Genomic DNA, 25,958 nt, shown 5'->3' on the forward strand with positions numbered 1-25,958 from the left:
ATTGACTGTTCTACGTGAGACGCTGGTCGACTACGCATTGTGAGGTCGTTGAAAAGGAGCTGCCGTGATGAGACACTGAAGCTCAGAGTCCGTGCAGCCACAGCTGCCAGCGGTTATCGAAGTCGCTACTGGAGGTAAAGTCATGTCATACTCGGAGGAGGAACGCGTCTATATTTCACCAGACCCCGTTCAAAAACATACCTCTCTGTAGTGGAAATATACATCATGATTCTCGGGCATACCCGAGAGACGGGAAAGCTGCTGTATAGAATGTCCAATGATGGCTCCCCTCCCTTTGGATGTACACGGTAATAGCAGAGCTTCACTTGTACTAGTTGGGCTCTTAGGCGGGGAGTCGAAGGTAGTGGTACTAGAGCCGCGGTAGTGGCTGAAACAAGGTGGTTCTCCGTAAGAGCTGCCGGCTCATAGGAGTTTAAGCTCACTTTCGTCTCACAAGTAGATGGAATCGAAGAGTCTTGAAGGAGTCCTCGAGACCGAGCACTATGGGAGAACTATGGTATTACATTGTTAAGGCAGGCGAGCCTTCAACGGAGATCCTTGATGCGCATCTCTCACCCTCTTCCTTCGAGATGTCTTGCGGTGTACCTCCTGCATGGCGCGTCAGGCGGAGCAGCATTAATTACGGATGAGATGTCTGTACCTCCTTGCTGATTTCGGGCCGTTCTTCCCCTAATAATTTGCGCTTTGCGCCAGACATTGGCTGTATCTCGGGTAGTGATTCTTCCGATAATCCATCATTACCGTCTTCCCAGATAACAGGCTGATCAACCCAAGGTACCTCCGCTAAGATCTTCGTGGGCGTATAGATGAGTCCTCTAGGCGCACACCGCACACCAAAATCGGACTGCATCCTCTTCAGGGGTATCACCTCCCTCAACTTCCGCACGCTCCTCACTCCGTACGCATAATCATACCCCTCCCAATCCTTGTGGCGTTCATTGAACTCCCTATTCCCCAGGCCGTTCTCGGGAAGCGGCTCGTCGCCTTCGTTCCTGGTACGTGCAGGGTCAATCTCACATATGTAAGCAATGTGCGAGAAGGGCGCGTTGACGTAGAACCAGACCCGCTGGACGGAGGGGTTGATGCGGTAGCGTCTGAACTCGTAGGTTTTCTCCTTGCGGACGATCTGCTCCATGTATTCGTCTGTCATAGGAAGTATCGCATCTGTTCGGGATTGAGAAGCCATGTGGAGAGGATTAAAGTGGGGATATGGCGACGGCTGGCTTAACACACTACTAACAGAACTGAAGGACTTGACCGCATCAGCGCGTCTGATGCGACGCGCCTTGTCACAGCCACCATCATGTGGGTGTGACCACGACTTACGCCACATTCTTCATGGAAAATGTTTTTGCTGCGCATCCACTCGCCTACAAAGGTCCAGAAAAAAGGCATAGCGTATTGTGGTCGACATGTTGTCACGGAAACGCAGCATGAAGCGCACACATCACGGACGGTAGAACGAACTGCAAGCACCCACACATGCCGAGTTACAGCAAAAGGGATCGAGCACACCCATGTTCCCAGTAATTAACGCTAAGAGGAATACTTCTCGTATAGTGACGACTGTTGATCACTGCTGAGCCCCATCCGTCCCCGCCAAAGGGCCGGTAATAATGGAGGCTCATGCTCCGAGGACGGTCGAGCTGGTAGTTGGAGAACAGCATCCACTATAGACGGCACATGTTCCGGTCGTACGTTTCCCAGCCTTTGCAACATATCCTTAAGTTATCGCAGCATCGAAGGAGGCTGATGATAGAAAAGCCGCTCACCAATCGCCATGGGGGTATATCAGGACGTTCGCAGCATATCTTATAACAGCGAGATGAATCGAACCAGCATAAGAGTAGAGCGAAGGAGACGTACTTGTGCCCGCCAACATGAGTAGTCTCTCCGATCAACCGGATTCTATGTGCAGCGTCGGCCGGATTCGTCTTCCGTCGCGCAACCTCTTCTCTCAACGCCTGCACCACAGCGTATCCATGCTCTCCACACCGACAGTCCCGGTCTTTATGCGTACACACGTACATGTCAACCGCGTACCTATCATCTGTGTTTGCTCCTGCTTTCGCTTCTCCTCTCGCATGTCTCCCTAGGACATGAAGAACATCCTGCATATTGTCTGAGCTCACTTCGTCTAGATCCAGGCGGCCGCCAGTCCGAGAATATGCGGTCGCTTTGTACCTCTCTCTGTTTCCGTGGGTCTCCGTTTCGAGCTGGTCTGGGGCCCAGGAGAAGTTGACTATGCCGCCGAACTGAGAAAGACTCCGTTGCAAAGTGACACGTAGAGACGACACGGGGCGACTCGGCGCTTCCATCGGAGGTACGCGGGAGTGTAGGAAGAGGTAGAGGTGGTGAGGGGCTACTGTAGCGTGTAGTGAGGGGTCCGGAGCAGTCTTGGACCAGAATGACCGGCTGCGTAGAGACGTTCTGAGCGCACTAGATATGCGCGTCCTCGAAAGCATTCTAGAGGTCTATGCAGATAGGCTGTGGATAGTATTGGGAAGAGTCCGAGGGTTAAGGTTTTTGGAGAGCTGGGGCTGAAGGATTGTCTACGAAAGTACCAGTTGAGTCCATAAAGCTGCAGACACCAGGGTCCGCGGCGACGCACCTGAAGTGTAAGTTTACTTATGTCTTCCCCAGATAAATGTCATATAATCGGATGAAGTACAGCAGCACTTGTGTGTAAACGGCCTGGTAGTAGGTAGGTAATCATAACTGCAAGGTTGTGGTGGAGGCCGAAGTTGCGTATACTCGCGGCTCGGCTCGGGATCTCGGAGGACCTTCACGGTAACCCTGACCCCGGATACGCCAATCGCACAAACGAGGTGAACGTTTGAACTAGTGCATATCCTTATAATCAACAGCTGTTTTGCCTCATACACCTCCAATCCGAAGGATTCCGGATGGAATAACTTGAATATTCAGGCGTGTCCCACTGACCAAGCCAGCGAGCATGGTACTTATACCTCTCAGCCTTGGTGAAACTGTGAGTGCTCCGAGTCACTATGATGGAAACGAAGAAATGCAGTACTTGACCCTTGCATCTGGACACGATTTCTCGCAGAGACAAGCGGCATGGTAAATATAAGCCAACCCTGGTTGACCATGTGGGTGCGCTCCACGCGCGGGAGGTTCGCGCTGCGCTGTTGTAGAGTCCGACTGTCGTCTTGCCTCGAGCTCGAGCATGAAGAATCATGAATTCTGTGAAACAAGCGAAGAATAAAAGCTATGAATGTGCCCTGATTGAGGGATATTGAGGGAAGCTCCGTCTCCCGTGTCATTTGTTTATGTCACAGAGCATTAATTGCCCCCCCCCCCCCCGGCCGGCGGATAACCAAGTGTAAATGTACAGAGCAGAGGAACCTGAATGTCACACACGTCCAACCGGCATCAGTAAGATACCGTTAACGGAGGAGGACAATTAAGTTGGACAAAAAGGGAGGAATACCGCTTGCGCTTGCCCGCTTGGAATAAACAGCAACGGGTCTATTACTCAATCTCCATAATCAGCAGTGGGCTGCTATTTGCCGATGTTGAGTAGCTGATTTATGTACGTCGAGCGATCAACTGTTAATGAATATTATCATTGAAAGAACTCGAAGCTAGGGACGTAGTTGCGATAGAGTTTGAGGTACTTACTGAGTTGTGAACTGTCGAGAAATAGACGTAGGGAATGTGGAGAATTGAAGACAGTAGGATCTGAAACTACTCGGTGGATTTGAAAGCCCAATAACCATTAGTAATCACTTACCGTTCTAACACTGCCAAAGATCGACACATCCTGTACGCGCCGGCGAACACATCTCAAGCTGTATGTGACCTCAGGAAGGACGAGATAAAAGAAGTAGAGCATATGCTAGAGTCTGAAGTGGAAAAATGTACGGCTATGGGTACCTTCTTTCACACCTTTCATTCTGCCACACCTTCCAAATTGCGAACAATGACATGGTGCGGTCACGTGTACACGCCTTCTGCGCATAAAAACGCGCTTCTACGCCACAGTCAACCAGATTCTACCGCCACCACCCCCGCTCACACATATCTGTCTATATCCACCATAAATTCACCATGTCGATCACCAGCGCGACTCCCGCTTACCAGCTCCGTCAATGCCCGTTCACCTTCAAGAGGGCACTCGATGGCGATGGCCACAGCTCGGCTACAAAGTTCCCACTGTTCCGCGACGTCTGTTGGGACCCCGAGCCCGAAACACTGAGAGTGCGCGACTGGAGGGAGGACGCGAAGGGCATGGGAAACCGGCTAAACGTAGATAGGTCTCCTACTGTGCGGAGCCGACTGCGTTCGCGCGGTCATGGCCACACGCATGAACAACCGCGAAATGCTCGGATGGAATCTACAGTTCAAGAACAGGCGCCGCAACGCGAGGACACGGCGAGGTACGCGGACCCTGGTTACGCGCGATAGTTCTGCACTTACACCAGTAAAGACCAAACCCTGAGAATGAGCAGCAGATGAAGGAAACAGGAGGTAGCTCAGGCTCCGAGTCCCGGCCCTCCAAGCGACCAAGGACGCGTGCAGTGTCACTTGCGAACGTCGTAACTAACAACCACACACGCCCCTCGACGGCGAAGGCCAAGACTAAGGAGGAGAGGAAGGAGATTTTGATGGCGGACCCGGATGTCACAAACGTCGAGCCGACGTCTGTCACATGCCGAAAGTGCGGCGGGACGATCTCGTTGGACAAGAGAGGGGAGTACTACTTGACGGCCTGGAACAAACACAAACGGGTCTGCTAGTCTTTGGAGGTGAGGCATTACTCACCGTACTTACCCTTGTCCACGTTGATCCCTCATACCGAGGCATCTAGTGATGAATCGGTCGAGAAGTAGCGACGAAGCTAGAAGTCAGAAGTATGGTGACGATACAACCTTTCAAAACACCAGTGGATCATTAAATCATAATTGCCCACATCTCGAAGAAGTGGTATATGACACTCACTAGCGCCACATCTATGAGGTCGTCGCAGCAGGCATACCCTTGTACGATGCCGCGGCTGGATTTCTATGTGAGACGTCGTCCTCCCCCATACCAAAAGGGGTCCAGTCAGGACTTTCACGGCGACGCGTACACATAATGACTGGACGGCACGATAGACATGGCTTTCTTGTGTCGCAGGAGAGAAAGGGAAACATCGCCCGCGGGTACGTCGTTACTTTTAACGTCATCCCGATTCCCAGGTAGCAGCGCAGTGCACCCGACGACACTCAGCTGTAAGAAGAGGGGAACATCAGCTCGTACTGCGTATGTCCGAAGAGATGCACCCTCACCTGCTCACCTGCGGGGATAACGGACAATGAGAGAGGGAGTAGTGGGCGACATCGAGATGACGGAGGCGAAACGCGTTAGTCACGGCCGGAGTTGCCCACATCAGCGTTAATATTTCCTGCGAGGCTGAGGGGCTGCTTCACTTTGCTAGCGATCAGGAAGCCGCCGAGCAAGGGTTAGAATTACTGAGACAGCAAGCAGAAAACAGTCGCAACAAAGTAAATAACGTACATGAAGAACGGAACACAGCATTGCCCGTCAGAGACGAACAACGATTCGAGCTTAAATTGCCTTCGCGCAGTGAAAGGAAGGTCGCAGGTCCCTAAATATCCATGAGACAAAGGAGGGAAGACAATGAGTGGCCGGCGCGGTCACGCACCGTACGGTGACCGTCTTCCACGACGCGACTCTTTCTCCGCCCGCCACACTGAACCACGAACCACACCACTCGTGCCGTGCATTGCTACCCTTGTCTGTCCGCTGCTCCTGGTATGGACAGGGCCGTCAGATCGTGCAAGTTCCGCGAGTCGGAATGCGCCTACAGGACGGGACTCAGACCTGCAGAGGCAGCAGGCAAATGTTTCCCGTTGTCGAAGGTCGTGACGTGGCCGTCGCCGCTCGAGCAAGAGGAAGAAGAAAATGAAGACGAGGACAAAGAAAAGGACCAATCAAACGAGAAAGAAGCAGACGAAGGGGATAGCCAATCCGTCCTGTCTCCAGAGGACTTCGCCAACCAGCAACAATGTCCGCTGGGTTGTGGCTACACGTTCCACTTTTCATCCTATGGGAGACTGCTAGAAACAGAGGCGATATATAGCATAGCTGTCGAGCGACTCACTGGGTTTGTCGGGTATATGTATCCACGAGATTTGAGATGTAATGTATCCGAACTTACATCATAGCTGCGGGCCTACAATATGCCTCGAGTCAGACCCGACCAAAGACGAAACCGTCGGGCTCGCCCCTTCCGCCAAGCGTCGAAGGACAGGTGCAATACCATTTGCAAGAAACGCGAACAACATTCACACACGACCTCCGACGGCGGAGGGCAAATCCAAGGAAGTGAGGAAAAGAATCTGGATGGCCGACCCGGATGCCACAGACATCAAGCCGAAGTCTGTGACTTCAGACATGCCGCAAATGCAGAGCAAAGATAACGCTGGATAAGCGAGGGGAATACTACTTGACGGCGTGGAATAAACACAAACGCGTCTGTTAGTAACTCTCGGGACTCGGTGCTGAGGTGCTACATGCCGCTGTGTCCAAGCTCATCTCTGACATCCACACCTCCAGGCGAAGGATCGTGGAAAAAGATAAGGAACGTACCGAGACCTTGGGGGATAATCATGGTAGAGATGTGAAAGACTGTGTTGGCGAATTAAGGAATGATTCCGCACCTGCGTCCTTGAAAACCGTATGACATTCACCCCGCGAGAGAGAATGAGAAATGGGAGACACAACCATCTGAAAGCAACCCCTGGTCGGATGCCATGATTCGCTTTCAGCTGACCGGCGTACAAAGGAACCGAGAAAGAGAGCAGGGAAAGGACCGAGATGAAGCCGTACCTATCTTGTATGCGCACATCCTTTAAACCGGAATCCGAATGACGCGACATACTGGGATGCGCTAGTGCGGACCCTCATTTGCAGAAGCCTATATTCATCGAGCAAGACTGGATCTAGGATGGTCCGGAAACGGAGGCTAGCGTTCGAGAGAACGTCGAGGGGCCGGATTTCCAATTCGGTCGGGTCGCTTTGTCGAATTATGCATGCCGGTGAAGTCAAGACCTTCTGCCATATACAAATCAGGTGTCGCAGATGCGATATTGCTGCCGGAGAGAGAGCCATCTCTGTTCAATCGCAATACAGCGAGTGGCGTCGTCATTGCCGAAGTCGGATTCGACAAAGCCCTTGTACGTAGTGCTATCGTTATAAGAGAGACCGCTGTCGACTAAGTATCTCGAGGGAAGAACTCTCCAGGTCCATGTCAAGGAATAGTACACCCGGCAAAGCCCGGTCCAGTCGTTGGCGACGAAGTTCAAGTTGTCGTGGACTTCGCCGTCTCGTCTCGAACGGCTCTGGCAAGGCTTGCTTCACTTCCAGCGATTGCTCTAATACACCGTTGCTGCCGCGTATAAGAACGTATGAAATGGTCTGCAATATACAACTCAACGGTGCACTATCGACAAGGGGCAGACACGACACAATTGAACCTGGGCGATGATCGCCTCCTCCTTAATCCTCCAGCTAAGCTACTTTCGCCGCCTGTGGGCGTCACACGCTGGCAAAATTCGTAAGTAGGTGGTCAGGCTCCGAAGGGTCATATCTACTCGAGGTCCGACGCTCCCGCCCACCCGCCGGAGACGTTTCGGTCTGCCAGGTATCTAAAGTCCGGCGTAGCGAGCGGTGAGATCGCCTGCTTATGGTCAATAGAGGATCTTGGATTTCGTCCCCTCCCGCCGTCGTCAGCTACGGTATCATCCCGTTGTTCTTTCTCCGGCGAAACGAGCTCGTAATATTCCAGCTCCAGGCTCTCATCGTCGGACGTGGATGCATGGTCGTAGTAGTGTTCAACCGATTCAACCGCCCGACGATGCTCCACACTGTGTTGTTTCGCTTTGGTCACTGTCACTTGCGATTCTTGGGGGTGGCTCACCGGCGACGGTGGCCGGAATACGATGGGCAGCTGGTACCCGCTAGGTGGGTTATTTGCTTTGTTCTAGGGAACGACGAATAACCTAGTTTCAGGCACTCGCTCAGACTCGACGCAAGGCACACTCACAGCGAGGTACTCTTCGAAGTCCCGGAGCATCTCCGCTCTCACCACTTTCACGTCCTTGCCGATCCGCTTGGCGTACTCTTCTACGCTTTCCAGCTTCCATCCCTTCAGGAGAGCGGGCCTGTCTTCTCTTGATGTGGACAATTCTTTGTCCTCCTGTAGGTGAGAAGGTGAATACTTCAGATCGTGTTGTTCGCTGCGACCGTGGAGACAGACCTTCAAAGACCGTGAACCGGTGTGTCCGCCGCGTATAGTCAAGGCGTCGAAAGTTTTGTGCAAGAGCGACACGTTTCTTTCACGTCCAGTTTCACCATTCGCGTGTTCATCGTCGGTGCCACCTACGCGAATATCTCTCCTGTCCTTGGGAAACTCCGTGCCCTCGAACAACATTCCTATTGTATCAGCAGCGAGAGGTAGGTCTTCCATGAAGTTCAACAACGATTGGAGCAAGCCTTCTCGGTTTGGAGAGGTAAGAGGAGGATGTGGCTGAAGCATTCGGGCGGGACGCACTTCTTTATGTGTTTTGATGTCCAGTCACGTTCTTTGTATTCTGGCCCTCGGCATAGGCCACTATGACCCGCTGGCCATTTATTCAGAATTCATTGCCGGAAGGATAGTCGATGCAAGAAGGAACAATTGCCGTCCAAGCTGAGGACAATGGACGTCATAAGTATATAATGCGCCTCATTGATCACTGCATGATTCTCGAGCTACCCCAACCACCTGCTTGCCTCACAAGCATCCGGAATCTGCATGTAAGTAGTTAGGCTTGGAAGGGTCGTATCTGCCTCCAGGTCTGATACCCTTGCCCACACCCCGGACAGCCAGGTATCCAGAGTGCTGGGTAGCCAGCGGTCGTCGTTGAGCGATCTCTACGTTTGCACGCTCCCGCGCCGGTGCATTCCCAGATTATCCCCTTGGTCTTCCGCGAGCGAAATGTCATAATATCCGGACTGCACGCTCCCGCAGCCGGACGTGCATTCATGACTGTGGTGGTGTTCAAAAACTTGCGAATAACCAGAAGCCACAGTACTGATTCAGTGTTAAAGCAGTCAATTCCAGAGATGCTTTCTGTGGGAAGGCATCTCCAGCGCATGTGTGCTTGGCCTGCAATTTATCAAGTCAAGAGACAAATACGACGGTAGAACTAAATCTGCACACCTTCAACCGAGCTACTTCTTGCCTCAGCCTGGCCACACCTTCCAAACAGAGTACAATGGATGGGACGGTCACGTGTACACCCTCCGTGGATGAAGGCCGCGTTTGCGTCCCACACGCACCCAACTCCGTCCCTGCTCGGATCATTCACGCACGAGCATTCCATCGTTACACCCAACCATGGCCACCGCCGACGCCACTCCTATTTGCCGGCCCCATGGATGCTCCTTTCCCTCCCAGACTTTGCTCGGCGCCGACAGCCACATCATAGCCACAGACTTCCCGTTGTCCCCCGACGTATGCTGGGATCCAGAGCCGGAAACGCTCCAAGTGCGCGACTGGAGGGAAGACGCGAACAGGGTGCAAAGCCGGTCAGAGAGGTATATCCGTAGAGCATCATGGATCCGATTGTGTAGCCATACTTACGCAGACTTGGCCAGAGCGATTATAAATGAAAGGACACGCAGAACGCAAACAGATCTAATACAGAGCGAAGGATTGCCGAAGTCCGTCGGACATATGCTAATGCTGGGGCATCCGTGCTTACATCAACCAAGGCCTGAGCCACAAGTGGTAGACAACGATGAGAGCTCGGTCTCCACGCCCATCAAACGACGAAGGACGAATGCCGTGTCATTCGCAAATGTAGCAGATAACACGTACACACGCCCTCCGACGGCGAAGGGCAAATCGAAGGAAGAGAGGAAGGGAATATTGATGGCCGACCCGGATGCCACAGACGTCAAGCCGAAGTCTGTGACATGCCGGAAGTGCAGAGGGAAGATCACGCTGGATAAGCGCGGGCAGTACTACTTGACGGCCTGGAATAAACATAAACGGGTCTGTCAGTTAAACTCGAGACTCGGTGGTGAGTAGAGACTCACCGCGATGTCTACGCTGATCCCTCATACCGGGCCTGCAGGTGATTGATTGTCGACGAACACGAGGAGCTTAGGTGAAAGCTCTCGACATAGTGTTGGTAGTTACCGAGAATATTGAACATGTTGTGATATTCCCCGCACGAGAAACGAGAGAGGCGACAGTCAGAAGCGTTCGCTGGTCTACAACGACGACTTCGTCGAGCCCTGGCCTAAGCAGCGCGCATGCGTGGACGTGGAGCAGTTCAGTGCGTGGGCAGAGGATGTAGCAGCATGTATGAAAACGGACAACGGCAGTTTCGAGCGGCCCCGTCACGCGCGACCGCTATCCGGGCACTGCTTGCCTCTTCAATGGACCTGCTTGCGCCATGGACGGCAGTACGTACTCCTAGGTTCCGCGAGTACGGACAGACACACAAGGCGCAATTTAGGCGCGTCGTTCCGCGCGAAGAAGTGGAGGCTTCCCGTTTCTAAACAAAAACATGCGTGAGCTCAGCGATGCATTTGAGGGGAACGGGATGAAAATGGAGAATAGGACGAAGAATATGATGGACCGGAAGGAATCGAAGGGTAAAGGACATACCAAATCCTTCCTGTATGCAAAGACCACGCCAACCACCAACGATGCACGGCGGGCGGCGACATTGTTCCGTCTCCGTCCCCCTGGGAGCAGAGGGTACATCATTCGCCCCAAATCATTCGGAGAGATGTGCTGGAAAATCCCTGTGCATGTTGTGCTGTATAGTCGTACGTACAATATAGCTGCAGTTGCCCGCTATCAGCGGGACAGCACCGACCGACGACGGAAGCGAAGGGCTCACCACTTCCAGGCGTAGAATAGTTTGCGACAAGGACAAACAACACTCACGCACGACACCCGATAGCGAGGGCAACTGCGGACGCCCAGCCTAGGAGTCTGCCCGACGCACTTGATGTGCGGCCTGCGCAGGTGCTTCCACTAGAATTAATCTGCGGCAGAGGGGGACGTGTCTCACTGGCTCACACAAAGGCAGTCCCGGGGACCTTTGTTCCCGAGATAGATACGGAGACCGGCCGAGCGCGGCGGGATGGATATGGTCGCTGCGTGATGTCCATCGCGGCCACATATTCGTATCAGACTGCCTTTGACTAGAAGCGAGTGCGCTGCAGGTCGACCCGGTCAACGTCGACGGACACTGTAGTAGTACGCCCGGCAAAGGCCGGTCCGGTGGATGGCTCCGATCGCGAGGACCGACGTTCGTCGTTGACGCTTCGATGTTTTGTATGGCGGGGGCAAGGCTTGCGTTCCGTCTCAGCGATTGCTCTCATACGTGCTTGTGCTTCTAAGCTAGTCTGATATGGTTGCAATATACCTCTCAACGGTACACCTATCGATGCAACAAGGAATGGATCCGAATGTCATATGCCTGCCCGCCACTCAATGGCCGCCGCCATCTGCGACTCGCAGGTGTGGTCAAGCGGCGAAGGGGGCCGGAAGACGATGGGCAGCTGGTAGCCTCCAGGTAGGGTATTCGCTTTGTTCTGGCGAACGACGCAATAACCTATCATCAGCCATTCAACCCAGCTTGAGGACGGGGGACTCACAGCCATAGACTCTTGGAAGTCCCGGAGCATCTCCGCTCTCACCACTTTCACGTCCTTGCCGATCCGCCTAGCGTACTCTTCTACGCTTTCCAGCTTCCACCCCTTCAGCGAGCCGGGCCCGTCTTCTGCGGTAGGCGATTCTTTGTCCTCCTGTAGGTGAGAAGGTAAATACTTAAGATCGACTTGTTTGCTGCGACCGCGGTGCAACAGACCTTCATAGACGATACAATGGCCCCTTCATCGTGTATACCCAAGGCGTTGACAGTTCCGTTCAAGATCGCGTCGCCTCCACAGTCATCATCTGCATTTCCGTCGTCGGTGCCACCCACGCGTGCTTTCCCCTGGCCCTCGGGAAGCCCGTGGACCTCGCGCATCGCGCGTGTCGTATCAGCGGCGGGTGCTGGCGCGTTCATGGAAGTTCGACAACGATGGCAGCCCGCTGTGAGAGGCAAAGGAAGGATGTGGCTGAAGCATTCGCGCGCGACGCGCCTCTTTATGCGTTGTGACAGCTGGTCACGTCCTTTGTATTCTGACATCGGCCGTTCTGGCGACAAACACCATTTATGGCCCGCTGACAATTTATTCAGAAATCCTCGCCGACACGATAGTCTATACAAGAAGGAAAAGTACATGTCCCAGCCGATGACAATGGTCATTGTATATTATGCGCCTAACCAGTCTCCAGCCTCACCGCCTGCGGGCTTCGCACGCTTCCAAAATCCGGATATACGTGGTTAAGCTCGGAAGGGTAGTATCCGCGTCCACGTCGAATGTCGCCATCCATTCCCTCGAGACGGTTCGGTCTGCCAGGTAACCAGACTCCGGCGTAGGGAGCGGTGAGATTCCCTGCTTATTTCCGATAGAGCGTCGCGTATATCGTACCCTCCCGCGCCTGTTGGTCCCGTTAATATCCTCTTGGGCCTCCTCGGGCGAGATGACCTCGTCGTATTCGAGATCCACGCTCTCATCGTCGGACACGGACTCATAGTCGTCGTCTTCATTCCCTTCAGCCAACCGACACTGCTCTACACCATGGTCTCCCGTTGCGATCGCTGGTATCTGCGAGTCTCGCGGCTGGCTAGCCGGCGAAGGCCGGAAGACGACGGGCAGCTGGAAGCCGCTAGGCAGGTTATTGTCTTTGTTCTAGGGAACGACGAATAACCTAGTTTCAGGCACTCGCTCAGACTTGAAGGCAAGTGCACTCACAGCGAGTGACTCCTCGAATTTCCGGAGCATCTCTTCCTTCACCTCTCTCACGTCTCTCCCGATCCGCCTGGCATATTCGGCCTCGCTTTCCAGCTTCCATCCCTTCAGTAGAACGGGCCTTTCTTCTGCGGTGGCGGGCGATTGTTTCTCATCCTAATGTGGAAAAGCACGTAGTTCAGATGGACTTGTTTGCTGCGATCGCTGACCAACACACCTTCACGGACGGTGCACCGGTGCGTTCACCGTGTATACTGAAGGCGTTGAGAGTTCCGTTCAAGGTCGCGTCGTCTCCACAGCCATCGTTTGCATTTCCATCATCGGTACCACCCACGCGTGCTTCTCCCTGGCCCTCGGGAAGCCCGTCGACCTCGCACATCGCGCATCTCGTGTCAATAACGGGTGTTGAAGCGTTCATGGAAGTTCGAAAATGATTGCAGCCCGCTGTGAGAGGCAAAGGAAAGATGTGGCTGAAGCATTCGGGCGGGACGCGCCTCTTTATGCGTCGTGACGGCTGGTCACGTTCTTTGTATTCTGGCATCGGCCGTTACAGCGACAAACCTGAATTATGGCCCGGTGACAATTTATTCGGGAATCCTCGCCCACACGATAGTCTATACAAGAAGGAAAAGTACACGTCCCAGCCGAGGACAATGGTCATTGTATATTATGCGCCTAACCAGTCTCCAGCCTCACCGCCTGCGGGCTTCGCACGCTTCCAAAATCCGGATGTACGTGGTCAGGCTCGGAAGGGTAGTATCCGCGTCCACGTCGAATGTCGCCATCCATTCCCTCGAGACGGTTCGGTCTGCCAGGTAACCAGACTCCGGCGTAGGAAGCGGTGAGATTCCCTGCTTATTTGCGATAGAGCGCCTCGGAGTTTGTACCCTTCCGCGCCTCTCGGTCCCGTCAATATCCCCTTGGTCCTCCCTGGGCGAAATCTCGTAGTATTCGAGATCCTCGCTCTCATCGTCGGACACGGACTCATAGTCGTCGTCTTCATTCCCTTCAGCCGACCGACACTGTTCTACACCATGGTCTCCCGTTGCGATCGCTGGTATCTGCGAGTCTCGTGGCTGGCTAACCGGTGACGGTGGCCGGAAGACGATGGGCAGCTGGTAGCCACCAGGTAGGGTATTTGGTTTGTTCTTGGGAACGACAAATAACCTATTCTCAGCAGCTCGCCCAGGCTTGAAGGAAGGTGCACTCACAGCGAGGGACTCTTCGAAGTCCCGGAGCATCTCTTCTTTCACCTCTCTCAGATCTTTGCCGATCCTGCGGGCGTATTCGGCCTCGCTTTCTAATCTCCATCCTTGCAGTAGAGGAGGTATCTCTGCTGCCACTGCGGTCGACTGCTTATGTTCCTATATATGCGAAGGTGCTTGATTCAGTTCAACTTCTTCCATGATGCAATAGCGGAGGAACAGACCTTCGTAGGCAGTACGTTGCCGTGATCGTCGCGTAAATTCAAAGCATCGATGCGAGTGTCCAAGGTCGACACCTCGTCACCGCCTCGATTTCCAGCACTCGCCGTCCCATGCTCGGTGCCACCGTCGCGTACTAATATTTCTGCGGGGCCCGGTGGCACTGCTTCGTCTTGTGTCTGAGGCATCATCCTCGTAGGCGCAGAATCTATGCACCCAATGAGTCTCCGTGCTTCCATGAAGTGGTGCAGTGGGTGAATCAAGATGTAGCGGTTGTAAGAGGTAAGAGTGGGGAATGTGGCTGAAGCGTCGGACGCGCTTCGGCGTGACCACGAAGTGGTGCAGTGGGTGAATCAAGATGTAGCGGTTGTAAGAGGTAAGAGTGGGGAATGTGGCTGAAGCGTCGGACGCGCTTCGGCGTGACCACTGGTCACGTTACCCCGGGCTGCTTCTTCCGCTCCTTCCTGATTCGTGTATGTCTGTTGCCAGTGGCGCCTGAAATGTCCACTGGTATCTTTCGGTCAGTGCCTCAGAGGCTCGGGAAGCGTCAGCATCCGTTCCATGCCTCGACTTCCTTTTGCGATAGCAATGACTGTGGCAAGGATAAATTATGCCCTTCAAACACGAGAGCAGCGCCATGGCCCGAGCTTCTTGTAACCCCTATGATAGCCTGACCGGAAGTGCTATTGCTGTCTTAACCAAAGTTAACCATCGGAACTACCCCCTGACTCGGACGAAGTTCGCCTGACATAATTAACGCGTCGTGCTATCTCCAGGGTTATTCCCTGCCCACTTCCTGATTGACTGTTGCTCCCTACATCTCGACCCGACTCTGACGGCTCTGCTCAGTACTGCGCCACCGAGTATCGGACTCCGGTTATATTTCTAGTTTCCGTCCTTACAATGCGGTATTCCACTCTGACAAAGCGAGCGAATCATATCGCTTTGGTTGACTTCAAGACGAACGTGCGTCCTCCGGAACGAACGTGCGGCACGAGCCCTGTACAGTAGCCTCATCAATGCTCACGGTTGCGTCTCAGGCTCTATCCTATTGGCAGTAAGGAATGAAGCCTTTTCTGGTTACTCAGTACTCAGCCTCAAGCCCTGGCTTATGCCATAAAGGTACGTCCTGCTTCCTCCGAAGGACTTCTTAAGGCCTTTGCGTCCCCCCGGTCCTATGCACTACGTCACGTTGCATGATGGCTATCCCGCAAGACGATGTTGACTCCAGATACGCCGGGCATTCGCCTGCTTCATCAACTGCGCGCGGTGTGCCGTGACTCAATAACCATGGCTATAAGAATGACGGATACGCCTCCCTTCGTTCTTGGGCACAATGCAACCGACCAGCGCTCACCCCCATTCCTAGCACCCACCCTTCACTCTCCATGTCCAGCCAATTATGCACGCAGTGTCCCAACACACGGTCGATATGGGAGATTGTCTATGGTTGCGTCTTGACAGTGTTCGCGTGCACTTGGCTGGCCATCCACCCGAACATACCTGATCAGAGGGAAGGGAAGGTGTTGCGATTCATTCGCCGGGCGGGATTGATGATTATGGCGCTGATCGCCCCAGAGCTGGTGGTCGTGTGGGCGGCGAGACAGTGGATTGTCGCCCGCAGGCTGGCTGAGAACTTTCGAGGTACGCTTCTTCTCTACGTCTTGTGCTCATTGGTGACACTGATTTATCGCCAGGGCTTCAATGGACGCAGACCCACGGCTTCTTCGCACTTATGGGCGGCTTCGCTTTGTGCGGCGAGAACTTCGAAGTCATCCGGACTCTCAATCCTGATGAAGATCTCGATCACTTGGACAGTCGAATCTTCCCTCGTATATCGGAGGAACAGATTCAGGACAAGAGCAAAGCCGACTTCCTGGCGAAGGGCGTTGTCGTCATGCAAACGGGCTGGTTCCTAGTCCAATGTGCTGCACGTATACAGCAGGGCTTGCCCATAACGGAGATAGAGATAACCACGGCCGCTTTTGCCGTTCTCAACTTCTTCACCTACGCACTGTGGTGGAACAAGCCGCTTGGCGTCGATTGTCCTCACCTCATTCGTGAGGACACGTACGGCCGACCTCTTTCCGAGGGAGGTAGCGATGCCTGGCCGGCACGCAGTGCGGATGTGAGACCTCCGGTGGACATCTACTCGGGTGCTTCCAGCTTTCGTCACATCCGGCTGGGGAGCGTAAGCGCGCAGGCCAAAGAGTACGTGACGAAGAACAAGGTGGGCGATGTGCTGGACGACATTGTGGATGTAATCATGATCCCGCTGCGCCCCTTTTTCGCGATGGTCACGGAAGCTGGCGGAGAAGATGACAACTGGCATGCGGTGCCCGTCTTCCACGCCGGGTCACTTACTTATCGCGAGGGAAGAAATCTCGCATATTTCTCCATGCTCATTGCCATGACCTTCGGCGCCATTCACTGCGCAGGATGGACGCTAGAGTTTCCAACGGACTTAGAAAAGTGGATGTGGCGCATCGCATCGCTTACAATCACTGGCGCACCCATCTACGGTATGGTCGTCATCACCATCTATCGATGGTCGGGCGCACCAGATTGGTTGGACAGTGTTCACAAGTTTACGTGCATCTTCGGTTGCGTGATGTACGCTGCAGCTCGGATTATTCTGCTGGTGATTGCTTTTACGACTTTGCGACAACTGGAAGTACTGAGGCCCCACGCGCTCCTATCGGTCTCCTGGACTAATTATATACCCCATATGCAATAATTTATCGTACGGACCTCTGGGATCCATATTTTGACCTTCAGTGATAGTTACACTGTAGGCAGCCGTCTTCAGTTCCGTGATTATCGTTAGACAACGAGAGTGATACGTTGGCTTTGCCCACGTGGTTTGCCCGGAATTAGGCGCGATATCGACTCAGCTGCAGGCCTTAGGTGCATGCATTCTGTCCGGTCTCGATGTCTATAGGACTCGCCGACGAGAGCCTACGTCGCTGAAATACGGACTACGTAGGCTGAGAGGTTCGCACTGGCACGACCTCTGAACGGGATTTTAACTTGGTATAGCTACGAGTGCTTCCCACACTGCAGTCTTATTGTTTCGGTGCTCGCACCGGATCTGATTACGCCCCCATCTCTGAATTGCTGGTAGACGATCCGGCTGGCTGTTCCTTGACTTCCGAGAATCACCCCTGGAGCCTTTAAGCAATGACAATAGCTCTGAGAAACGTGCTTTTGTTTCGCCTGAGGTCACCGTAGCGAATCTTCATTTCAAACGCCTGTGACCCACGAAGAAGGAACAACGTCACGTTCTTATTATTTCGAAGATACCTTGAAACACCCCAAACAGGAGGACTCAATCATCAGGTCGTCACGAAGACGGCGGGACCATCGTGATGCGGTAACGTTCATCCTTTTTGTTATGCAAAGGTATGTATACTCGTCGATTGTCGCCATGGTTCAGCAGTGCCCTCCTCGCTCCATCTGGGTGTCTGTCGCCCGCGCAACGCGTCGTCTGTAGTTCTAGTCCTCCATTCTATCGTTATCCTAGTGCACTCGGGATATGATGTCTTACCCGTACACGCCAACCTACACGTACCCTCCTCCTCCACCTACCTCGAATACTTTGACCCATCACCAACGTATGCACCTGCTCAAATCCACGACCAAACTAGCGAAGGTCTTGGGCGCCCCTCCCAAAGTCGTGGACGTTGAAGTAGACTTCGATTCTTGCGATGTCTACCTTCATCGCAATGACGGTACGCCCCCCTCCGCTCTTTCTCAGTTCCCTCCTCTTACGCAGTTACTCAGATCCAATTCATGTATCCCTAACACCCAAACATCACCGTTCACACTCCACATCATCGTCCTCAACCCGCTCCTCTATGTCTTCTCGACCCTCCACACCCCGCTCTCCTGTCAAGTTGACGAAGTCTCGAAGACCAACGACGCCGAAGCCTGCATACTCTCCTACACCGAAGGATCCAGACGATGTGCTCGCGGCAAAACTCTCCAGCATGTCGCTAGAACCAACCTCCTTCTCTTCCTCAAACATCCAGTCTCGTCCCGAAATACACCTTCCTTCCCGTCCCTCCTACACGACGCCCGTTCTCGCTAGTACCCAGCCGGCTGAGCGTAGCTTCACTATTGAGACCGAGCAAACTCAGCGCTTAAGGAAGATGGATCGAGTCAGGCGCAAACTGGGCGAGGGTGTGCCGTTGGACCTGGTGTTCCCGCAGGAACCGGAGGACACAGACTCTCCTCTCGACGAGAGCCCGCCAGATTATACGAACGGTGAGCATGGTAGTGGGCTGTTTGAAGACTGGGGGTTCGCTCGCAGACGGGGGATTAGAAGGGGCGCCTCAACGCGAGTATGAAGCAGAATGAAGGTGAAGCAATTGTGATCCTGGCGATCGCGACGTCGGTTTATCTCCCATACCTCTCTTCCTCTATCGTTTCGATCATGTATTGCTAGAGTTCCATGCGCCGAAGCTACGTAAGTCTCATGCTTGTCGCCATCTAGGCTGGCGACCGAGTATTCAGGAAGAATAGAAATTGAGTTTCCCTTACTAACTTGATTGACTGACACTGTGTTCGATTCACTGTCTGCTGCACAAACGGGGGTAGAATGTGTACAAGTGAAATGTTACATAGCGGTAGGAAAGGAGTACGATGTATCTACAATTTATCACTTCCCGACACTCACATCAGAAGCCACAGGCCAGTCAGGTATCTCGGACACCTTACTTCGGTCGATTCCGTCCAGCCGCGCAGGCATGGTGCTCATCCGGAATTGATTTGTCCGCAGCGATGATAAGGTATCTTGTGTGAAGTCGACATTTACTTGGGATAGCGTACCATGCCCTCGAATGATGATCATATTGAAAGCAATGCCCTACATAACGCGATGAGTGCGTTTTAGAGGACGCCAGGGTAATAACGCTCACAATAGTCTGAACGACCTGATGGATCCGGGTGTCAGCTGAGCATATGCTGACGACAAGAGCAATAAGTAACATACGCAATCGGAGAGGGCGTAATCGGCGTTGTTGTTTAGCAGGAATGTCACGAGGGTGAGAAAGGTGAATACGGTATAGAGCAGAGCGGATTCCACAATGATACCAATGAGTCTACTGACTCGGCTCTGGAATGTGTTCCGCCAACAGAGATCCCGGGTTTCACGGCCGTGTGACCAGAGCTTGAAGACAATCATCCCTTCACCGACAGATGAGAGCCTCACATAGATGCCTCTTTATACGTACATACCTGTGGTCAGGGTATTTTGTGCCAACGTCGCAGCGATCGATACAGTAATGAATGGTGTTTGATCGGAAGAGATACTCCCTAGGTTATGTCTGTATGCAGTGACGTATATCGCGAGCGCATTAGGCACTTGATACGGATGAACAGAGTATCACTGGTGAAGCTCAGTGGAACTCACCAACAAACCCGAGCCATAGGATAACTGGGAGCACAATAATGGGCCAGCGGCGGTTAAAGATGATGAAGCAACGGTATATCTAGGCGTTCATTGACAAGGTGAGTGTTTGAAGGCAGAATGGGTGCACACCAGGATGAGGTCTCCCACTGTGGTCTGCAGGAGATAATTGACGAGTTTCACGACATTGATCCAGGACGAAACGTGGCTCAATTCCCCTTCAGCTCCACCTGGACCCGTATAGTACGCGAAGGCGTCCAGAACGTGTACCAAGCACAGCGCCGTATCATTACTTGCAACAGCAAACATGTAAATCGTGACGACTAAGGCTAGGCGGTGAGCTCCTGTCTTGCCAGTCTTCTTGAGAAGGAGAACGTTCAAGCAATGGCCCGTCGTTACCAGCAATATCCCTGTTCAGCATCGTGATGATCAGTGCGATAGCGCCGCTATAAGTAGACCGACCGTAAAAGATGCACGTCATGAATAGTGCGACTATCTGCGCTGGTCCGATACTGAAGCTCCGGGCCATCCCCACAGATGACCTCGAGACCGACGCGTGAAGGACGCAGGTCAGAAAGCCTAGTCTATATGCAAACCATTATAAACTAGTATTCTTATCCGGCAGGCTGACAGAACCTTCCTACTGAAAGATAAGAGTCGTTGGACGAGGTACAAGATACGCGCCTTTGCCTCCCGTATGAGACTTCATTAATATAAGAACAGGACGACATATTCACAGAGTCGTGGGCGTGGCAGTGGTCGCAATGTCATGTGGATTGAGATGAAATCTTTTGTCTGACGTGAACTATGATGTGATAATTAATCATAGGAGATATGGATATGGTCGTGGCCCTGCCAGTGACAAAGCCTATACACGCAGGCGATTTAGATCCGCTAGTTAGAGCGACCTTTAGCATGAAGGACATACTAGACGCGCTAGAAACGATAGCTTCCTCTATTACTGGCTGATAACGGTCGCCATCACGGGTCCGGATCAGCACAGGGTCATTTGAAGAGCAAGCATTCCACGGAGCACTTTTAAATCCTTCGAAAATCGCACATGATACCGCCATATGTACGTTGGAAAGGGAATTCAACGGACCAGTGGCATGAACATGGGGAAAGCTGTACGCATTGAGAATCAAATATAACGATTCAAGTCAAACCAAAGGCACATTTTGCACTTGCCGTTGAGATCAGGCGCGCGGCGATCCGCACGACTCTCTTCGGCGAGCCACTAGGGCGCCGAGGCAGGAGGCGAGAGCGGTAAGAAGGGGAAGACAAGGGGGGGACGCCAGGAGCTATGTGTCGGCGACTGATTTTATGTCACAGCTTGTGGTAGGCTGTGAAGGTGAAGGCGGAATCGACTGGATCGGCCGGCACAGTTATTTCCGCTACCTTGGGAGCGAGTCTTGTACCCCCGAGCCCCAAGTCCTTAGCAGGTTGTCCGCCATTTCAAGTTTTGCTAGATCCATTTATTTACATTTGTGTGTCTCCCAAAGAGGCAACATCTTGTCACGCGACATTGTGCTCATCCCATGGCTAAATTCCTGGAGTCTATGGTTCAAACGTTCAGGTTTTCCCTATATCGGGGGATACGGATGCACAGATAGCTGAGCTATTTATGGGATTTGATTGGAACATACAACCAACTCCTACGTGATTGTGGGGACCAGGCGCATTCCGGGAGACGCCAAGTCTCTCGGACTCGGACTGCGAAGGTTTTCATATGGTTTCATGGTTCAGCCCTTTACCAGTCTCTATGTCCAAGGTAGCGGGTTGTGCGGTGCTCGCATGCCCTTACCTCCCTATCAGAAACCCGGCCAAAGTAGCGACTCGCTGACGTAGTCTCATTTAGTAACACAAGGTGATATTCAAGTACGGCGGCACATGATGAAGCTCATAGCCTCTCCGCTGAGATGAGCACTCGAGCATAGAATCCGAGTCGTCGTCCGAGTCGGAGTCAAGCCAACAACAGAAACTAATACAAGTATATCGCAGGAGACAAACCAGAGGGTATCTACATGATAATCGCATCGCTAACAATCAATCAAGCTAGGTTTACTACGGGATTGAATCGCCGTAGTCTGAGGAATATGGATGAATCATTCATGAGTTCCAAGCGAAGATGAAGCAGGAAAGCACGCAGAGTCAATACCGCATCAACGGCAGCCCAATCACTTGAAGTACCGGATGACATCCCGCCCCAAGCATCCACCCCCAAACGATTCTCTATCCCACTTGCTTGCAATCCAGCGGACATACAAGTGGTTGAACAACCGTCCGCGCCCTCAGCAAGCCGCCTGAGGTATAAAAGTGTGAAGTCGATCCGTGACGTCTTCCAGCCGGTAGTCTGCTTAAGACCGACGGCTTTCTGGGCACACAGCGTCGCGGTATGGATATCGGCAGGGACTGACACTTCCTCCCTCCCGGAACCACCCATTATGATATCTGCGCGACGGCCGATCCACGTGTCTAGCATCGTGATCTGTAACCATAGGAGAGGAGCCGCCGTCATGCTCCATTCAGCACCACTGTCGTTCTTGACTGCTACCCTTCCTTGAGTAGATCGACTCCGATCGTACTCTTCGCACCATCTGCGATCAAGAGCACCGTCCCGCAGAAGCGGATAAAGACGCGCCAGGATGGGGACACCGTCTGTGACCCTTGCCGCGGGCCAGCATTGCGCAACCCTCAAGGTGAACTCAGCCAGATTGCAAGATAACCAGCTTCGGAGACCGCCATATTCGCACCCATAGTTGTTGGCTACCTTGAAGTCGTCTGTAACAAGGACATTGTGCTGACCGCCTCGCATAGCTTCGAATGCAGTCGACGGTATTTCTGCGACACCCATGCCAGACTGTATCGCTGACATCGCAGCCGTACAGGCGGCCTTCCGCTGATCCCAATCCCACCCATGGAGTAGATCATGAGGAAAGGAGTTCGCGACCGCCATACTGCCGCATATCGATAGGATGAATGGAAGCGTGGGCGCTTTCGGCTGATTCCATTTGGAATTCCACTTGGGATCGGAATCACCCTCTAGGCCACCCATAACCTCCTTGATGCTAATTTCGTGCCAATCCGAGTGGGAGGCTTTCTGACGAGCAGTACGCATGACCACATCGACCGAATTATAGCCCCAGTCGGTAAGCGAGGCCATGGAATCCCCAACTTGAATTATTCCTGTCGCAACCCGAAGACACATCTTCAGCTCCGTGGGAGAGGCGACACGGCACTGGGGCTGTATGTGGGGTGCTAATCCTGAGTATCGCGAGAGCTGTCCTACGCCTTCCTGGTAACGTGTGCTTATACTGCAGTGTCGGCCCGTCATTTGGAGTTCCCTCTGCAGCTCGTCGACCTTGACTATCTTCATATGGAGCAAGATCCCAAGCTGGATCAGGTCCGACAGGTGGATCTGTGTGGTCGGAGCATCAGCGGATGAAGGGATCGTCTCTGCGTCGAGATAACCATCGGCTGGAAGTCGCTCCATATCCAAACCTATGTCGGACATCAAATTATACCACGTCGCCTTGCGCGGTACCGCCTTCGAGTATTGCAACTCCAACAGACGCTGCGCTGCTGACACTTGACGTTTTTCTCGCCACGACAAGCTCCGAAGTGGTATCTCTCCTTGGCTCTCCTTGTCTCGACGGTAGAGCTTTAGCTTTGGTGTCCCGTTCACGGTAGGACCCAGAGCGCCGTCAGATACCTCTAGATAGTGCGCGACCATGACGTCGGGTATGGAGTTGAGTAGCTCTCCATATTGGTTCCTCTGCTCCATCAAGCTATCTATCGCACTCTCTGTCCTAATCGATGGACGGGCATAGCTGATGCGAAGCCTCCATTCGCCGAAGCTCCAGCGATACTTGTTCTTCTTCGACCAGACTCCAACAGATGCGGTATTGACTTTACCGCGGGCAGTAGAGGACGACGCGTACTGCTGAATAACCTGAAGGATAGCAATGAATAGAGCCACAAAGGCCACTATCAGGGCGACAAAATCCACCGACACTGCCATGCACCTGTCGAGAGAAATATCATCAGCGCAAGAAGGACCTAGGGTAATATTGAGATTCGTACTGCTAATGTTGTAGACCGGCCGCGGGGCAAGTATTTTGAGTTGAGCAAGGGAAACTTGCAGACCCGGAAGACCCATGAAGTGCACACATTTTATGCACTCCTTCGGTCGTGTACAAGGTTCAATGAGTTCAGAGCGGTGCTTGAGTGAATGAATACTTTCAGGTAGTTCGTGCCCGCGTCACTTAGTATGGCAGAGGGGCGATGTAAGATCTACTTGAATCTGCTTCCGTGTATCTGTGTACTGCATTAATCGGGTGAAATGAGATATGATCCATCGGGTAGGGTGCGTCGCCGTGACGCTGTATCACTTGAATGTCAAGTACAGCATTGCTGCGGCATGCAGCTACAAATAACGACAAAAGACGCCTGCAAACACGCGCAAAACACGCTCTGCCGCATCGCTTCTGAAGTGCCGCAACTCGGGACCGAAGAGATATGCAAGTAACAATAGCCATATGCATAAGCTTTGGCAGTACTACTTATTCGAGAAACGAATGAAACCGCGGATCTAGAGATCGAAGCTACAGCAGACCAGGATTGAGGGTTGGGCGGCGATAGTCGGCAACAAGAACGTGCATAGCATAGAACGCCCGTGAGAGAAGTGTAGGCGAGTCCACAGCATCATACTTCCATTCCGATCCAATATACATTCCATGGCTGTGATCCACACGTGAAAACTAGCGTTGAAGAACACGTTGTCCCCCCCCTTTCATCACAGCTTAGTGACATCGGTGAACAGCACAAATGATCGCTCGAAAGTCGAATGACACAGGTGCGGCGGTGAGGGCTCCGGTCAAGCCTAGCACGAGCTAACACGGCTCGATCGGCCAGCCGAGCACCTCCAGACTCACGAGTCCCGTCGCTCTGCGCCGCAGGTAACAGCTCGCTATAGCATCGCTGGAGCGGCCCGGGAATAAAAATGCGTAGTAAATGCCCGTGGGCGGCATACGTTATGCACCACTGAGGCCCGAGTGTGCCACTGGATGACATGGCAGTCATCAGGCACGGCAGCGCAGGGTGTAGTATACAGGCTCTAATAAATACACTAAATTCATACCTAAATCCCATTATATCCTGAGGTAATATAAAGCCTTCTACAAGAGCCATCAGCTAAGTGTCCACTAGAAAGGGGAACATGTGCTCACCAGATAAGGAAGAGATGGGGGGAGGGGGGGAACAGGTCGATGCAGCGGTTCCAAGGGCCTCAAATCGGATGAATACACCATAGGCAGTGATTCCGGAATGAACACAGCCCATGTTTACCATATAATATGTTCATAGTTCTAGGAAGGCTCAAAACCCGGATACCTATGAGGGGATTACTCACCACAATGCAAGAAGATAACATCACCAATTTAATCCAGGCTCACCAGGTATACATCCATCTAGCATGGAATGATACCTGGGGCAGAGAGAGGCTCTGTCGACGTAGGATGGTGCCGGTTGCCAGCAGCAGACTATTCGGATACATCGAGACCTAATGCACGGAAACGCACAACAAAGTCCCTTAAAAATTTGGTATACAGATATATATATATATATATATATATATACCAGAAACCATATAAGACTCGACGAAAGGGTCAGGATATGCAGAAACGGGCATACAGCTGAGAAACATACTGGATGTGACTGAGATCTTAGAACGACTCATACCCTCCCGTAAGCGCAGTGATTTGCCGCAGCTCGGCCTGTCGTCCTTCAGTATCTCAAAAAACGAGTAGCAGTCGATATGAGAGTGCGGAGGCGGACCGAGAGGTGCGGGAGGCCCATGAGTGTAGAATGAAGGAGATTCACTTGACCCGCCACTGCTACTTAACCCAGGAAGGGCCCCGACGTCATTAGAGACATAGACCAGTCTCCGGGTTTTCACGGTATCCGCTCAGATCGCCACCATACCAGGACCTCCCAGGAACCCGCAGGCTCCAGAAAAGGAGAGACGACGCAAGAGAAGAAAGGAACGCCGCCGAGAATACAGTGCCGACAGCGATAGCGGAGGCGAAGCTACCAAACAGCCGAAGGTACCACAGAGGATTGACGGGACATGAAAATGGATAAGTATTGGGACAGGCAGAGGTCGAGGACGTCGTGCGGGACGCTGGGGTTGGTCCTGGTGTATCTCGAGTGGT

The 25,958-nt window shown here is 52.9% G+C and overlaps 12 protein-coding genes across 12 annotated transcripts; 4 read left to right on the top strand and 8 right to left on the bottom strand.

Moving 5' to 3' along the window:
* Nucleotides 1–439: 439 nt before the first annotated feature.
* GLOTRDRAFT_108245 (uncharacterized protein) lies at nucleotides 440–1,207 on the bottom strand (the record flags this gene model as incomplete). Its single annotated transcript, XM_007872139.1, has 2 exons — nucleotides 440–475; nucleotides 791–1,207. 2 exons carry the CDS (start codon nucleotides 1,205–1,207, stop codon nucleotides 440–442), a joined length of 453 nt encoding a protein of 150 aa, XP_007870330.1.
* Nucleotides 1,208–1,557: 350 nt separating this feature from the next.
* GLOTRDRAFT_81477 (uncharacterized protein) lies at nucleotides 1,558–2,553 on the bottom strand (the record flags this gene model as incomplete). The annotated part of the gene is made up of 3 exons (XM_007872140.1): nucleotides 1,888–2,553; nucleotides 1,794–1,832; nucleotides 1,558–1,729 (listed from the first exon to the last, which is right to left on the bottom strand). Exons 1-3 carry the CDS (start codon nucleotides 2,484–2,486, stop codon nucleotides 1,558–1,560), a joined length of 810 nt encoding a protein of 269 aa, XP_007870331.1. The 5' UTR covers nucleotides 2,487–2,553.
* Nucleotides 2,554–4,092: 1,539 nt separating this feature from the next.
* Nucleotides 4,093–4,781, top strand: GLOTRDRAFT_96516 (uncharacterized protein; the record flags this gene model as incomplete). The annotated part of the gene is made up of 2 exons (XM_007872141.1): nucleotides 4,093–4,421; nucleotides 4,472–4,781. The coding sequence occupies 2 exons, from the start codon at nucleotides 4,093–4,095 to the stop codon at nucleotides 4,779–4,781; spliced, it is 639 nt and encodes a 212-aa protein (XP_007870332.1).
* Nucleotides 4,782–5,801: 1,020 nt separating this feature from the next.
* Nucleotides 5,802–6,477, top strand: GLOTRDRAFT_133234 (uncharacterized protein; the record flags this gene model as incomplete). Its single annotated transcript, XM_007872142.1, has 2 exons — nucleotides 5,802–6,151; nucleotides 6,213–6,477. 2 exons carry the CDS (start codon nucleotides 5,802–5,804, stop codon nucleotides 6,475–6,477), a joined length of 615 nt encoding a protein of 204 aa, XP_007870333.1.
* A 1,159-nt stretch (nucleotides 6,478–7,636) lies between these two features.
* Nucleotides 7,637–8,515, bottom strand: GLOTRDRAFT_133235 (uncharacterized protein; the record flags this gene model as incomplete). Its single annotated transcript, XM_007872143.1, has 3 exons — nucleotides 7,637–8,029; nucleotides 8,093–8,245; nucleotides 8,306–8,515. The coding sequence occupies 3 exons, from the start codon at nucleotides 8,513–8,515 to the stop codon at nucleotides 7,637–7,639; spliced, it is 756 nt and encodes a 251-aa protein (XP_007870334.1).
* A 3,008-nt stretch (nucleotides 8,516–11,523) lies between these two features.
* On the bottom strand, nucleotides 11,524–12,122 carry GLOTRDRAFT_96518 (uncharacterized protein; the record flags this gene model as incomplete). The annotated part of the gene is made up of 3 exons (XM_007872144.1): nucleotides 11,524–11,646; nucleotides 11,710–11,859; nucleotides 11,922–12,122. 3 exons carry the CDS (start codon nucleotides 12,120–12,122, stop codon nucleotides 11,524–11,526), a joined length of 474 nt encoding a protein of 157 aa, XP_007870335.1.
* Nucleotides 12,123–12,396: 274 nt separating this feature from the next.
* GLOTRDRAFT_133237 (uncharacterized protein) lies at nucleotides 12,397–13,330 on the bottom strand (the record flags this gene model as incomplete). Its single annotated transcript, XM_007872145.1, has 3 exons — nucleotides 12,397–12,852; nucleotides 12,916–13,068; nucleotides 13,130–13,330. The coding sequence occupies 3 exons, from the start codon at nucleotides 13,328–13,330 to the stop codon at nucleotides 12,397–12,399; spliced, it is 810 nt and encodes a 269-aa protein (XP_007870336.1).
* Nucleotides 13,331–13,604: 274 nt separating this feature from the next.
* GLOTRDRAFT_133238 (uncharacterized protein) lies at nucleotides 13,605–14,575 on the bottom strand (the record flags this gene model as incomplete). The annotated part of the gene is made up of 2 exons (XM_007872146.1): nucleotides 13,605–14,276; nucleotides 14,342–14,575. The coding sequence occupies 2 exons, from the start codon at nucleotides 14,573–14,575 to the stop codon at nucleotides 13,605–13,607; spliced, it is 906 nt and encodes a 301-aa protein (XP_007870337.1).
* Nucleotides 14,576–15,724: 1,149 nt separating this feature from the next.
* Nucleotides 15,725–17,051, top strand: GLOTRDRAFT_133239 (uncharacterized protein; the record flags this gene model as incomplete). Its single annotated transcript, XM_007872147.1, has 3 exons — nucleotides 15,725–15,980; nucleotides 16,034–16,949; nucleotides 17,012–17,051. The coding sequence occupies 3 exons, from the start codon at nucleotides 15,725–15,727 to the stop codon at nucleotides 17,049–17,051; spliced, it is 1,212 nt and encodes a 403-aa protein (XP_007870338.1).
* Nucleotides 17,052–17,792: 741 nt separating this feature from the next.
* Nucleotides 17,793–18,791, top strand: GLOTRDRAFT_141106 (uncharacterized protein). Its single transcript, XM_007872148.1, has 2 exons — nucleotides 17,793–18,067; nucleotides 18,120–18,791. Exons 1-2 carry the CDS (start codon nucleotides 17,872–17,874, stop codon nucleotides 18,683–18,685), a joined length of 762 nt encoding a protein of 253 aa, XP_007870339.1. The 5' UTR covers nucleotides 17,793–17,871; the 3' UTR covers nucleotides 18,686–18,791.
* A 1,045-nt stretch (nucleotides 18,792–19,836) lies between these two features.
* On the bottom strand, nucleotides 19,837–20,275 carry GLOTRDRAFT_49061 (uncharacterized protein; the record flags this gene model as incomplete). The annotated part of the gene is made up of 2 exons (XM_007871975.1): nucleotides 19,837–20,156; nucleotides 20,209–20,275. The coding sequence occupies 2 exons, from the start codon at nucleotides 20,273–20,275 to the stop codon at nucleotides 19,837–19,839; spliced, it is 387 nt and encodes a 128-aa protein (XP_007870166.1).
* Nucleotides 20,276–21,723: 1,448 nt separating this feature from the next.
* On the bottom strand, nucleotides 21,724–22,916 carry GLOTRDRAFT_112495 (uncharacterized protein). The gene has a single exon (XM_007872149.1). The coding sequence runs from the start codon at nucleotides 22,907–22,909 to the stop codon at nucleotides 21,797–21,799; it is 1,113 nt and encodes a 370-aa protein (XP_007870340.1). The 5' UTR covers nucleotides 22,910–22,916; the 3' UTR covers nucleotides 21,724–21,796.
* Between the last annotated feature and the right edge of the window lie 3,042 nt (nucleotides 22,917–25,958).

The sequence above is a fragment of the Gloeophyllum trabeum genome, assembly GCF_000344685.1.
Source record: "Gloeophyllum trabeum ATCC 11539 unplaced genomic scaffold GLOTRscaffold_00016, whole genome shotgun sequence".
Taxonomy (NCBI): domain Eukaryota; kingdom Fungi; phylum Basidiomycota; class Agaricomycetes; order Gloeophyllales; family Gloeophyllaceae; genus Gloeophyllum; species Gloeophyllum trabeum.

What these genes read in the sequence shown, in the direction of transcription:
- GLOTRDRAFT_141106 (XM_007872148.1), top strand. Translation starts at nt 17,872, where the DNA reads ATGATGTCTTACCCGTACACGCCAACCTACACGTACCCTCCTCCTCCA. An exon ending in CTACCTTCATCGCAATGACG is followed by an intron (nt 18,068 to 18,119) that starts GTACGCCCCCCT and finishes GCAGTTACTCAG; the next exon opens with ATCCAATTCATGTATCCCTA.
- GLOTRDRAFT_112495 (XM_007872149.1), bottom strand. Translation starts at nt 22,909, where the DNA reads ATGGCCTCGCTTACCGACTGGGGCTATAATTCGGTCGATGTGGTCATG.